At 37.8% G+C, this 13,787-nt stretch overlaps 1 protein-coding gene across 15 annotated transcripts in view; it reads right to left on the reverse strand.

The window, feature by feature from the left end:
* Nucleotides 1-13,787, reverse strand: part of ADAMTSL3 (ADAMTS like 3) — a 188,618-nt gene that overhangs the window by 61,233 nt on the left and 113,598 nt on the right. For 14 of the 15 annotated variants that reach the window (XR_007379190.1, XM_048956750.1, XM_048956741.1 and 11 more), the window contains one exon: nucleotides 4,080-4,154. Coding sequence is in view for 14 of the 15 variants with exons in the window: in XM_048956750.1 (XP_048812707.1) it covers nucleotides 4,080-4,154 (75 nt within the window). In the remaining variant the exon portion in view is untranslated. Of the gene's footprint in view, nucleotides 1-4,079; nucleotides 4,155-5,510; nucleotides 5,567-13,787 lie in introns of those variants that run through there. The other variant, XM_048956754.1, reaches the window with a different exon arrangement.

The raw sequence follows: 13,787 nt of genomic DNA on the forward strand, positions 1-13,787 counted from the left end.
ATGCATGCAATACACCACTAATAATCTATATATATTCCTCCTTGTCCCTATTCAGATTGATTTATGAAAATTAAACATCCTTAAAATTAGGAAGGACTCTTTTCATTTGGTCAATAAAACACATGGACTCTTAAAAATGGGAGAATAAAACAGCCAGACAGAGAAAAGAACAATCTGGCAAGCAGTAGGTTATCTTTAATAAGCCACTTAAATTAAAACTATATATATTTCTAAAATAATTACAAATTGATTTCATAATAATAGTAATAATAAAGTGAATCAGACTCAGAAACTTTATCTATAGTAACTTTAGTATCAGATATTGAGTAGAAAATCTAAAAATCAAGGACTAGCAGAGCCCATGACACAATTGTACAAAATATTGAGAAGAGAAAGCTTTCCTGAAGACATAAGGAAAGATCTGTAAAACAAAATAAATAATAAAAAAAGAGCATAGAAAAATTATGTGAAAAATCAGAATGAGGCAAAACTGACCAAATTCATTATTTTCACTGAAAGCAAAGGAACCTGGGAAAACAGGCCCAACACTGCCTAGACAGGAGTATTCCCAAGAGCATTTGTGTAAATGGTATAAATAGTTCACTAATTTCCTTAGAAACGGGCAAACACACTGAGCATCATTTAGAGCTGATGTGAGATAATGGAATTTACCCTTTTGGAGACTTGGTGGACACCTACATAAATACATTAAGTCTTGCTTTGAAGTGATTTTAAATGTCATGTGTACTTCTTGAATTAGCAGATGTCTTATATGATAAAATCCAGCACCAACATTATCTCCGATTTTTTTGCATTAGGTTCCACTACTCACAGACACAGCAAAGATCCCATGCATGGCTGGAAGTTTAAAAAAGGACATATTTCTACAAAATGACTTTACCTTGGTCATAGGGTAGGAATATGGAGATGAATCAATTTTGTCAGAGAAAAAATAAATCTCAGGGAATCAAAGCACACCGTTGTCCAACCCATCTCCACTAGGATCAAAGACTCAGATGCACAGAGTCACAAGGACGGGGAATTCTCAAGTAGCCACACATGCCTGACAAGATAATCACTGGTGCTGAAGACATACAGCTGTCTCACTTTGTGTTACTTCTTTTGTCAGAACAAAAAATAAAAAACTGTTTTCCCAAGGAAATGCCTGCAGCTGGAGGAGCCACTGCAAAAGCATCCACAATGGCATATAGATACATAGAAGAATTCCAGGGAAATGGCTCTTGCTTCCAGTGCAAGGAGGAGCAAATAATGTTCCTGCTCCAAAGTTTTCTTTCTTGTGCAAATTACTTGCACAAAATGCATGACAGAGGACCCAAATAAACCAATGCATTCTTTGGAAAACACAAGCAACACTGTCATCCTCCTAGCAATTCTTTGAAGACAAAGTAATTCAAAGATTTATAGCTAAATATTGTCAAGTAATACAAATCTCTGAAAATTGACAAAAAGAGGAAAAGAGCTTCAATATTTATTAAAGTGAAATGTAACCTGCCTAAGTTCATGAACTTGGTTATCTAGCATTGGCCACTTGTAAAAATATTAGCTTCTGGTTTTCCTGTTTCTTCTGATGGAGGATTAGTTTCAGAGAACTTCCAGTTTTTCTTTTGATTATAATGCTCCTAAAATAACCAGTCAGAAAGCCATAATGTAGTCCAAATCAAGGAAACAATACAGTGAAACAAACATTTTATTCATAACCAATTTTATATAAATTATTTGGTTATTTTCAACCAAGCCATATACTAAACCCCAAACAGAAGTAACACCTTTGCTATCTGATGACACTTACAGCGTTCGTAAGCACAAACAAAATATCAGCTGAAAAGAAACGAGTCTTTCAGCATTAGCTGCTGACTGTAAAACAACCATCAGGCCATTTATTTGTTTCAGATCTGTTATGCACTACCTCTCTAACCAGCTTTCCATTTCTGATTAATCCAGCAGCTGTGTTTCCCTGGAACGAGAGTAGACCATAAAGCCCAGGATGAAGCACAAAATAACGCAGGACAAAGGGAAAAGTGCCAGATACTCTATAGTGCTCTTCAAACGTTGTTATTGCTGCATTTACTTGAAGAGCAAACATATACTGGAGGCAGTACAAAATTCTGCAGTAAGTAGTCCCTACTCCACCTGTTAACTTCACCTCCTTACAAGCCAGGAAGAACATGACTAACAAATGGAGCCTGCAATTAGAAGTGATTGTTCTGTAAGTTTTGCATTTAGTTGTAACAGCACACTCTCACCAAGCCAATAAAGTTGCAAAGGAAAGATTTTCCAAGTGAAAAATAACACCCTCAAATGTACATGCAAGTCAGTAATGAGGGCAAGCAAATAACACAATCACCTCTTCTAGAATAAAGGTTCTCGAAGATCTTGACTAGGAAGCAATGCAATTTCCATCCCCTACTCTAACAGCTCCCTCTTATTTTCTGCCTCTGCCACTTTAGGTAACAAATGCCTAAATCCTCAATGATTTGCAAACAGATGTGCTGGGGGAAGTGGTTAAAGGAACATTTCACAATTCTCTTCCAGCTAGAGAACTAGCTAACAAAAGTAATGCCAAGCCACAGCTTCTTTATGGAACCACCCTGGATAGGAAGCCAGGAGCACTCTGTACTTAGTTAACGAGTTGCTGCTGCATTCCTCAAGAGCTTTCCAGAAATCCCCCAGGAGCCACTGAATCCAGTTCTTTTTCCTCGTGAAGTTGAAACAACAGCTTTCTTCTGCAGAATTAATTAAGAAATAGCAAAATAGGAGTCTTGACTGGAAGTGGTCAAGATAACACCCTCATACATTTCTTCCAATATTTTTTACGCTAATATTATATATTGTAAGGGTAAGTTTTGCTTTTCATATTGTTAATATCAGCGTGACACCTAGAAGTCATTCTGGAGCTATTTGTAAAAAAGAGTCTTATTTTTTTCTTTGAAATGATGGTGTTTTCTTCAAAGCAAACAAAGAAAATGAGTGTTTTTCAAGTAAAATGCATTTCTTTCCTCTGTTTACATATCACATAGCAATAAAAGTCATTTTTATTTCTATGATTTGGACTAAGCCTTCCACTGCTGCTAATAAAAATAAAATGCTGCAAACATTAAATGAATGGTTTATTTCACTGCTTGATATATCAGTAGTATTTATCATTGAAGTGGTTAGAGTTCTATATCGAAAGCAGGTCAACGGGTAAAGAAATTACTGTAGTTATTACCATCAGACTCCGAGAAAATACTAGAAAAGCTGACAGAATAATAAGCTGTTTCTCATTGGCACCACAACCAAAACTTTTACAAGGAAACTGTGCTTGTGTAGATTCTTTGTCTTTTGTTTACCTTAGCTCATTTTACTTAAGTTACTTCTTCTAGAACACTGCTCATCGACCAAGTGCGTTATTAGCTCTTAGGTCAAAGTTGTAATTTCAATTAGACTATTTGCATCCTTATTGTTAAGCCTGCACTTAAGTGATCAGCTGAATTAAAGCTAACTTAGCCAACAGCTTGAAGTATCAAGCCCATAATTGTCCACAGTCAATTATACTTCCTAAAAGCAAAATCACAGGACTGTGCTAACATCGAGAGGAAACTAAATCACAGAGTTTCCTTTCCACAAGACATGGAGGTTATCAACTTTGGTCCTTTTATGAATTTGAAGAGTTGTAGTGGACTGGGGAATCCAGATCAAGTCCCTTCTCTATCTCAAACTCTTCAACAGAAATCTGGCACTGGCCTATTTAAGTGCTATCAGTCCCACACAAAACCAAGAATTTTGTTGGAGCTGTTTGCATGCATTTTAAGATTGTACCTGATTATAGAATCCTTATACGAAATCTATTTGGTTTAGATTAATGAAGAAACCACCAGTACCATTTCTTTGATTCTATTTCTACTTAGTAAATACTCTTTTGGTGTTCTGTAAGACAATGTCAAAGCTGGATATTAATGACAGGAATGGAATCAAGGTTATGATCATACCCATATTCTTAAAATTTGGATGAGTTCAGAGACAAGGCTCAGTTTGTATCTTCTGTGTGTGAATAAAAATAAAAAACTGCTCACTCATACCAAGGTGTGCTGGTCCTTTGAGTGTAATTCTCACACTGCGGCTCCCATGTGGAACGGCAATCATGGTTTCTTCCCCTAGGAAAATTAAAAAACTTTTAGAAGTTATCCTGCATCAAGGAATTTGCACATCACATAACTAGACTGAAAACTGTCAAATGTGACTATGAAAACATTTCACAGATTTCACAATTTTTATATTAAAAATAATCATATTTTATTAAGTAGAGTCTACTGAGTCTGTTTGCTATGCTCTGCAACCCTTATAAACCTACACACAGACTTGTAAATCTTTCTTGCTATTGGAAAATTATTTGCCATTAACAAAAACAACTGAAATGTCAGTAGTGTATTAAGAGTATATTTACATTCTGTTGTCTTAATTTTATTTCCTAATCACCAAATTGACAAAAGGAATCTGCTAAGTAGTGCTTCCCCCTTACAAAGCACTGCAGCTGTTCAGTCTCATTTTGCCCACACCTCATTTCCTGCTGCAGGTCACAACTTTAATAAGTGGCAGGACTTACAGGAAATAAATCATCTACTTAACACCAGCCCTTAACCAATTACAGACCAGTTAAGAGCAAATATATTTTTGTTATAATGTATATATTATAACACAGTATCTACATCTAACATACCATATAATATCATTCCTTCCAGTAAGAGCCCCAAATTAAAATTTAAACCAAACTAGACTTGAACAGAACATGTCAATACAAAACAGCTCTTGGCTGCCTGAATAGCCTCTTCACACATAGATGTACAACACACTTCAGTGCACTTTACAAAAGCTGAAAGTTATTACTTCCCACTTCAAACATAAGAAATCTATAATTTGCAAACTGAGTGAGCAATCAAATCAATCACCTAGATCATGCCAACAAGAGCAGTGCTCTTAGAAAAGGGTACACACAATGCACAACAGGGATCTCCACAAAAGCATGGGAGAAGACTCCAAACAACGAATACCAACAGGCTTCATGCCATTTCCGTCTGGCCAAGCTGCAGTCCTGCCCTCAGGAGGGACCTGCAAACAGAAACCTTTTCCAAGCAGACTCCACAGAGAGTGCACTGTTCAATAATGGCATGAATATATAATCAGGGGCAAATTCAAAAGTACAATGAGCTGAAACACTGTGGTACATTGCTCCAGAATTAGTCACACAACATAGAGAGGAAGAATATTTGAGTTTAGTTTAAACTAAAAAGTAGTCGAAGAATGTTGCATTCCACTTTAAACCAAACCCTTTTATAGTAGATGCTAAATTATCAGCTTCTGGTTTACATCTCCTTAGCATAAGTATGAAATTCTGCCAAATGTTCGGGATACATCAAGCAAATTGTATAACCAAGATGTTATAATTGCAATATAATCAAAAGAGTATGGCAAAGCAAACAGGATCACAAAAGAGAATAAGTAGAAGAGCTTACCCTTGGGTTGAGCTCACTAGAAGATATCAAAGAGGAGGATCTCCAGAAGAGATCCTTCCCCTCTGGTAGCCAGCTCTTAAATAGGTCCAGGAGGGGGGGAGCCTGGCTCCACCCCTTCCGGCAGCACAGGTGAATTGCCTTCACCTGTGCTCCTCTGGCTGACTCATGGCTCACCTCAGGTGATCAATCAGAGGTTCAGGCCGTGACTCAGCAGTTCCCATACACAAATACTGCAATTATTTTTTCTAAAATAAACACCTTCTTATGTTTCAACTTTTATATCACCAATTTCTAGGAAGGTCATTTAAATATAACAATTTATTTTGGATGTAATAAAATATGACCTTTATTAATTTCATACTTGGGTATTCCACCAGAGTGCAAAATACTGCAGTAAGAACAATAATACAGTTAAGGAGCCCTGGAAAAAACATTAACTACTGAACCACTTAATATCTTCTTGCATCTTGGTTTTTCATCAGGCGAATTGCTAAAGATAGTCAGAAGGTAGTGGATGTGTATATCTTTAAGCAAGGAAATAACTACTGAATTCATTTGTGCTCTACAGCATTTGAAAGAAAGCAGGTTTGAGGGGCCCATCTGTCGCTGCTTGGTCAGGGATTGCATCCTGTCTTGACAACCAAACGGCAGCTTACAGCACAAAGCTTCACATAAGAGTCTGATCCTACCAGTTCTGAACACATGCAACTGCTGTTTTGAAGTGGAACCAAGGGCATTCTGCACGTAATGGATGAAGGCCAGATTTGCAGATGTGCAGAGATGTGTAGGACTGCTCCTCTTGAGAACAACCAGGGTCGTTCTGCTGCTCTCCCTCCACCTCCTTACAGCAAGCTCTGCTCGCCTCGGCAGGCCTTGTTGATCCCTTTTTTCAAGATGCTTCACATTCTTTTAGCAGTACTACAGACATTCCAACCTCACCAAAGCACTCTCTGATATGGTCCAAAAGTCTCATGGGGGTGCTAAATTTGGTGTTTCTCTGCAGCAGAGACAATATTACCAGAAAGGATTTTATTTGCATTAGAGGAGATGATTAAGTTCACCACCACAACAGTGTTCAACCTCCTCAGCCCCACAGAACTGTCAAGAAGTCTGGCAATAGGAGATGCTTGCATCTTACAGAAATGGTTATGACCGAGGACAGTCTTATGAGATAAAATAAATTATAGGGGGAAAAAGGTTAGATGTTTGAAATTCTGAACTGAGATAAGGAATTGGAAGACAACAGGAATTAACTGACCCAAACAACTCTTTTGGTTTCTCCAGAGGACAGCTTAAACTTCACACCAAATGGTAGCTATGACTGCCCAGGTCTGGCTCCAAAACAATGCATTTCAAAGGTCTCTGCTCTTCAGCTGACATAATGAAATTCATATTCTTGAAGGGACACAAGGCTGTGTGCAAACTACTTAAAAATGGTTCTAGAGCTGTATATTTTCCACTAAATAAATAGGCTCTACATCATTAAAACTAGTTAACTCTTAAGAAGACCTAAGAGGAAACTGCTGCACTGAAATCTGTACTCAGAATTCCAAATTACCTTTTTTTTTGTTTCTTACATATCTTCAAAAGTTAAGTGCTGACCTTGTCTCAAATCATCTGGAACGTACAGAAACACTGGACTATAAAATCTGACTTCAGAGTCATAAACCTCACCTTAAAAACTAAGAAACAGATGAGTGAGACACTGTCTCTCTATCCTAACACTGCTTCCACTGTGCAGATTCCTGAGGGAGGATGGGGTCATCTTTTTCCAGCTCCTGGATGGAACACGTACTCTGCCTTGAACCTGCAACCCTCTCAGCAAATGTATGTGCACAACACTACACACAGAACTTGCTGATTAAGCTCCTGGATTGCTTTTACTTTAGATGGCAAGGTTTGATCCTGTTTCTATGGTGTTAATGTGGATTTAGATTTTGGATTTCAATGAGAGCAAGATCAGACTCCCTGCTATGGTAAGACTGGGAGCTAATCCCCAGGATCAAAATAAAGGAGCCACATTCCTGAGCTCAATCCAATTCAGCAGGTTTTATTTACTTTTCCATGTGGGTCATGGCGGACCCATTTACTGTTTCACATATGGGCCAGTTGGGACTTTTCCCTCTCTCCTCTTATAGCAGGGCAGAGGATTTATTTCAGGCCTATAAAAACTTTTTCTTCCCGTGTATTTGCTCAGCACTTATCTGTTGGTCCTCCAGGTCTGATTGAAGGCCTCTGTGCTCTCAAAACACAAAACACAATGGTCCAAGAACAACTGTCAGCACAAGGGAACTAAAAATCTCAAACTGTTTGGAGTCTTTTTGCAGTGGCTCCCCTCATCTGCTCTGACATTATGCTTAATTTCAGAAAGTGGGGTGTGCACTAGCCTGCTCAATGACAAAAATCTGCAAAGCCAACTACATACTCTTTAAAAAACACCTGAACTCGTTAGGTGTGTGCTCCTGAAAACAACAGCAGTTATGCATGCTGACTCTATAAGTCTGTGGTAAAAAAAAAAAAAAAAAGAAGAAAAAGAAATAGGAAAAAAGAAAATGCAATTCCTCTCTGTCCTCAAGTTCTACCCTCTCCAGCCTTATGCTCATGATTGGTTACTCTGAGAACAATTTAACAGTTTTGGTTGAAAATGACAGGAGCCATCAACCCTACAGAACAATTAAGTTAATTACCAGATACAATCACTTGAGACTCCAACTATGTGAAGTAGTATGGAAAACTCTTCTTTGTAGCTCCCCAAAAACATGTAGTGAAAAAAAGGCTATATCTAACTTCATTTTACTGCAGAATTACATAAAAGTCAGTATTTTCAGGCTTTGCAGGGAGGCAGTAAGAACTAAGGAATGAAATAGCCAATGTCCTTACGTAGGAACTTGTCTGTTTAAGGTAGCAGATGATGAAAGTAAAGGAGGTCTTACAGTAACTACAATTGCCCCAAATAAGCCAAACTAAGTGACAAAATGTGGCAAGTATTCATCCAAGAAATAAGAAAGTGCAGTAGACTGTAGAGTTTCAGAGATAGCTGTTTTGTTTTAGCTCAGAAAAACAACAACAACAAAACACAAAAAAACAGAAATAATTACCATACAATGAACAACTGCTTCATTTCAAACCATGCAGTACACTTCACATTTGCAGAGCGCATCCTCTAAAATCACCTGTGCAGACCAGCACTCTTCAGTACTGCAGCACATGGCACAGACACTAACAGAAAGCATTACATTTACTTGCCACAAGAAATGGCCAAGATGTATTTATGCCCTGTTCTTGGGATTATCTTCTTTAAAAAACAAACATACAGTAACTACTTTGGCAAAAGAATTCTAGTTCTCTTGCTTGCTTGCCAAGTGCTAGTCCATCTATGCTTGCATAACCAGCAGTGCAAGAGAAGAGCAATAAACCTGCAGACTGAAACAGCTGGTGCTGAAGAGCCAGCATCTGCTCTACGCACATATTTCAGGTGCTTTACTTTGAACAAACTCTAATTTGATCCGATAGATTACATATCATTAGCTGAAGGAGAACATTAGGTGCTTTTCTGGAGCACACCTTCTAAGCTATCTTCAACCAAAAAATTCAGTTCTGTGCTCTCCAAGACCACTCCATGATGTGAATTGATGAACAATATGTTAGGACCATCAGGCAATTTGCTTCAAAAAACATATTCCTTATCCAAACTGAAATACTAACATATTGGCATTCTATCCCTCCTTATATACAATTTTCCTGCCAAATCAGTCCCAATTCCCTCTTTCCCTCTTCTGGCTCTAAATACAGTTCATTTCTCCCCTTCCTCTCAGACTGTTTCTCAATTTGTCTCCCATCCCAGATTCCTTATCTAATCTCAGTCTTCCGTTCTTACTCTTTTTCCTTGACCCAGTGCATCTGTACAGTCAGTGCTGAATTTTCCTCATACCTTCTCATATCTTTCTTTCGCCATATGACTATAACGCTAATTTCTCCTGCTCAGCTGTTCTCATCTGGACGTTCCCCCTCCTTATGTGCTCTCATCACTCCCTGTCAGAAGCCTGAGTAGGTAGAGCCAGAAGCTCTCTACAGATTGGTTTTCATAATGTCTGGATGCAAGTTCAGAGGCATCAATCCCAAGTACCCATCTCACAGAGCATCAATGCCTTAGAAGGCAAGGCAAAGCACAAGGTCTCTCCTCAGTGTCTTAGCTCTGGAAGAGCAAAATGCCAGTTTACTCAAAGGAGATTGTACACGTACAGTCTGTTTGTGGTTGGGACACGTAGCAAGCTAGAGCATGCTCAAAAAGGACAAGCTTTTCAGAAATGTTAACATTAACGTCCAAGAAACCTCTATAGAGCCTGAGGGGAAAGCAGTGGCTTTTTCATTTATTTATTTATTTTCGTGAAAGGTTACAATAAGATATGTGCCGATGTTCACAGATATTACTAAAAACTTATCCACAACCAGAGGAACACCGCCTGCCAAACTTCAAATCCCCAATCTGCAATCAGGTCCAATAACGGGGGATATTGAGACATACTAAAAAAAAAGTTTTCAGGAATGTTTAGACAATGGGAAACAACATGTTTTTCTCTGCTGTGTCCTTGGAATACGCTGAGTTATTTTGGCTGAAATTTCTCCAAAACATTCAGCACCTGGCATACAGAGTTTTTGACCCAACTGCTAAATTTTGGCAAGAAATCAGTAAGCATATAAACATATGAAGTATGACAACCTTGACAATAAGGCTCACTAGCTCCATGTACGGAGATTTCATAGAAGGAGGAAAGATGTGAGGTAGCACACTGCCATGAAACTGAGCCAGATGGCGGTACTGAAGAGAGGCTCACAGTGGATGGGTGCAGGACTGACAGCCTTACAGAAGGCCTCAGTTTAGTTTTTTAATAAGAATGCTTAGGGTGATGACATACAAGCATGTGACAATAAATTACATAGTACCATAGGAAACAAAATGCATGGCAAAAAGAATAAAAAATAGTTACAAATCTACCAACACTTAATTCTTTTCCATGAAGCTTTTAGCAAAAAGTTAGGAAAGCTAAAACTCACAAGCGTTGCATGGTTTTTGAGAATCAAAAGAGACCAGATTAAAAGTCTGAGCCTTCCACTTCATTCCTTCAGCTTCACAATGTTAATTTCAGAACCAGCATCTTTACTTTTTCCTTGGTATCAGAACCAGAACTTTCCTGCCATTTCTTGCCAATAATGGTGCAGAAAGCAGACATTAGGGCCCAATCCTACCATTTTTCCATGTGCACAAAGTGCAGTGGAGTTAATGGGAGTTCCATGCATATTGTACTAGAAACATCAGGCCCGTGATAACTCATTTCCCAATGGGACGGTACATTTTACAACCTATTACACTTTCTGTTTGAATATCATTAGTCAAACCTTTAATCATTTTACCAGAATGTTAGAATCTGGCTTGTTGGCAGAAGCCTAACTTACTTTGTCTTTCAAAGGCAATTAAGTGTTAGTGGAAAAAAGTGAAGAACTTTTGAAATGACAGTTCATTTCATATTCACAGATCAGTAAGTTTTCTTTCTAAGCTGTTTAGGCTTCTGATCAAGGAAAAGCATTCATTTGGTATAAAAAGATAATAAGACAAGTTGTGCTTGAGAAATCATTTGCTATCAATGCCTAAATTTCTTCATTTCCAAATAAGGACCAATATCTAGGTGCTTTTATTTTCCCTAACGTCTCTTTATTTTCATAATAAAACCTTTGGTTCTCACTTTTCTTCCAATTTTTTAATTTGCCTCATTGCACAGTTAAAATTATGATCCTGCTCACAACCTATCTGGCTCCCTGTTAAATACATGTCTGTCACATCTTGCTATTTCACTTCTCAACACTAGCTTCCAAAAGAAGATTTGGAAGATATTGCGTCTCCTTTATTGTTCCACATAAAGCTATGCTCTCTTTTTGCTTATTTCTATATTTCATTCACACAACGATGATCATACATAAAAATTTCTACTTAGTCTTGAACAATTTGACCCCAAAAAGATTTTGACACTAACAATGCCAAGAAAATCAACATTTCTGAGTTGAGTGGTGTGTCATTTTGTTTACATGAATGATAATTCCATCATATAATCTAGCCAAATGCAATGACAGATAAAACCACAACTTGACACAACTGACATCTTTCCCAAAAGAGTCTTTCTTCAAATAATTTTAAAGAACTACTCAAGAGCCAGTGAATTCTGACAGAGTTAAAAAAGGAAGCATGGGTATTCTTCATAACATACGCAAAGCACTGGGAGCCACCAAGTGAGGCCAGCTCTAGTCAGCTCTTTCCTGTCCCAGAATACCACGAGAAAAATTAAATCGGTAGTCTGTCACAAAATGACACTTTGTCTTGTCTTTATACTTACATATGAAGCAGCAGTAAGTTGTGAACCTTTTAATTTTCCTTATCGAGAACTATCCAGCCAGATTTGCCAATGCATCGAGTTTAGTTCGGGTTGCCTTAAATGAGCCAAGGGTGTCCTCAGAGTCACCCTTCTCTTGGAGAATTGCTGTTGCTGTAAAACTGGCATAGACAGTGCTGTCCTTTCTGTTCTAGCTGAATAGCAACAGGGAAGACACATTTGGTGTATGTACTTCCTTTATGTATCTGTCTACACTCAAACGCATAAAACAAGTTCAACTTGTTGATACTACAAAAACGTTATCCGATCTTCACTGCTTGACAAGTGCTTGTTCTGCACTAAGCAGAAGCTCTGGGCAGTTGATATGACAAAGTGAACAAAGAGTAACCCTCTGTGGAAACTCTGCTCAGCGCAAATGCTGAAGGCATATGCTCATTGTAGCATGAAGAGCAACTTTATAAATTACTGAGCTACATTCTCCCATCTGAAAAAGGCTTCTAGCAAAGACAAAGCAACTGCTGACACTGATAGTCCACCCAGAGCATTAAAAAAAAAAAAAAAAAAGGCATTTTGACTAGTGATAAATTCTGGCACTGAAGGATGTTGGCACAAAAATATTCACTATTTAACTTAGATTGCTTTGTTGCTTTGTTATGTGATTTAATAAGTGTGTATAAATTATGCAATACAAATGATCACACTACGTTACCATGCGTTACATTGTTTTTCAAGTTACATTTACATTGAAGTGTAATGCAAACAGTAGCATAAAAAAAAAACCATGGAAATACTTATACATAGTGCAGAAAAAAAATTAAAAATTATTCAATATACAGCAGCTCTCTCAAAATCAGGGCATTAGTGAAATCTTCCGAGGCTGAAAAACAGCAGTACTCAAGTATCTACAGCTGTCTGAGACAGGTGCTTTGCCCATTAAAAAAATACCTGCTTACATTTGAACTCTGCATATAAGCTTTATTCTAAAAGTATGTGATCATCACCACTGCATTTGTGGCTCTGCAGGACAGTAGCAAAGGCTGCAAAGGCTGCATCTCCACCTAACAATTACTTACACACATTGTAAGTCCAGAAATAATCATGAAAGAAACAACGAGGCAACTGCTGTTTCTACATGATAAGCACATTGGACACATGAGATTACAGAGGGCGTCTGTGAGGGTGGAAAGCAGACAGAGCCATAGGTTTGTGCTCATTCTCCTCCCATCTGCTATCTATCTGCTAGAAGGAACCAATTCAACAGGAGAAACTGTATCTTAAAGGAAAACAAGAATCAGAGGTAAGTCCATGCGACATCCTTTCTGGACACGAGCATAGTGAGAGACTTAAACTCTACTATTGAGTCTAATCCTGGTATTCCTCTTATATTGATGTGAGACCCACAGAGTTATGCTTAGTAAAGGGCTAATTATTTTGAGGAACAATGGCAGCATTTGGGACAAATATACAAAAAAAAAAAAAAAAAAAAAAAAAAAAAAAAGAGAAGCAAGTATTACTCCATTTTCACCTTATTCTTTTTGTATCATGGAAGTACTCACTTTGCCTCTGAAGTTCAACTGTCTTTAGACATTAAGAGAAAAAAAAAAAAAAAAGCTAAGTTGAAAACCAGACACTTTCAATCAGACACCACAATTTCCATAAAGCCATCTATAAGATGTTTCCATGATTTAAAAACGTTTTGCTGCAGCATCACACATATTGCAACATGAGGACACTCTCTAAAATAAGGTGTGTATCTTGATAGTTATTCCTGATAGAATGAATTAAGTTGCTCTACAAAAAATGCATATCTCAAATTCTTTCCTAGCTATACCCTTATGTGTGGTATCCCTCATGGAATTTCAATAGACTAATCTAGCACAGACTTCTGAGTAAG

Source organism: Lagopus muta, chromosome 10 (genome assembly GCF_023343835.1).
Source record: "Lagopus muta isolate bLagMut1 chromosome 10, bLagMut1 primary, whole genome shotgun sequence".
Taxonomy (NCBI): Eukaryota; Metazoa; Chordata; class Aves; order Galliformes; family Phasianidae; genus Lagopus; species Lagopus muta.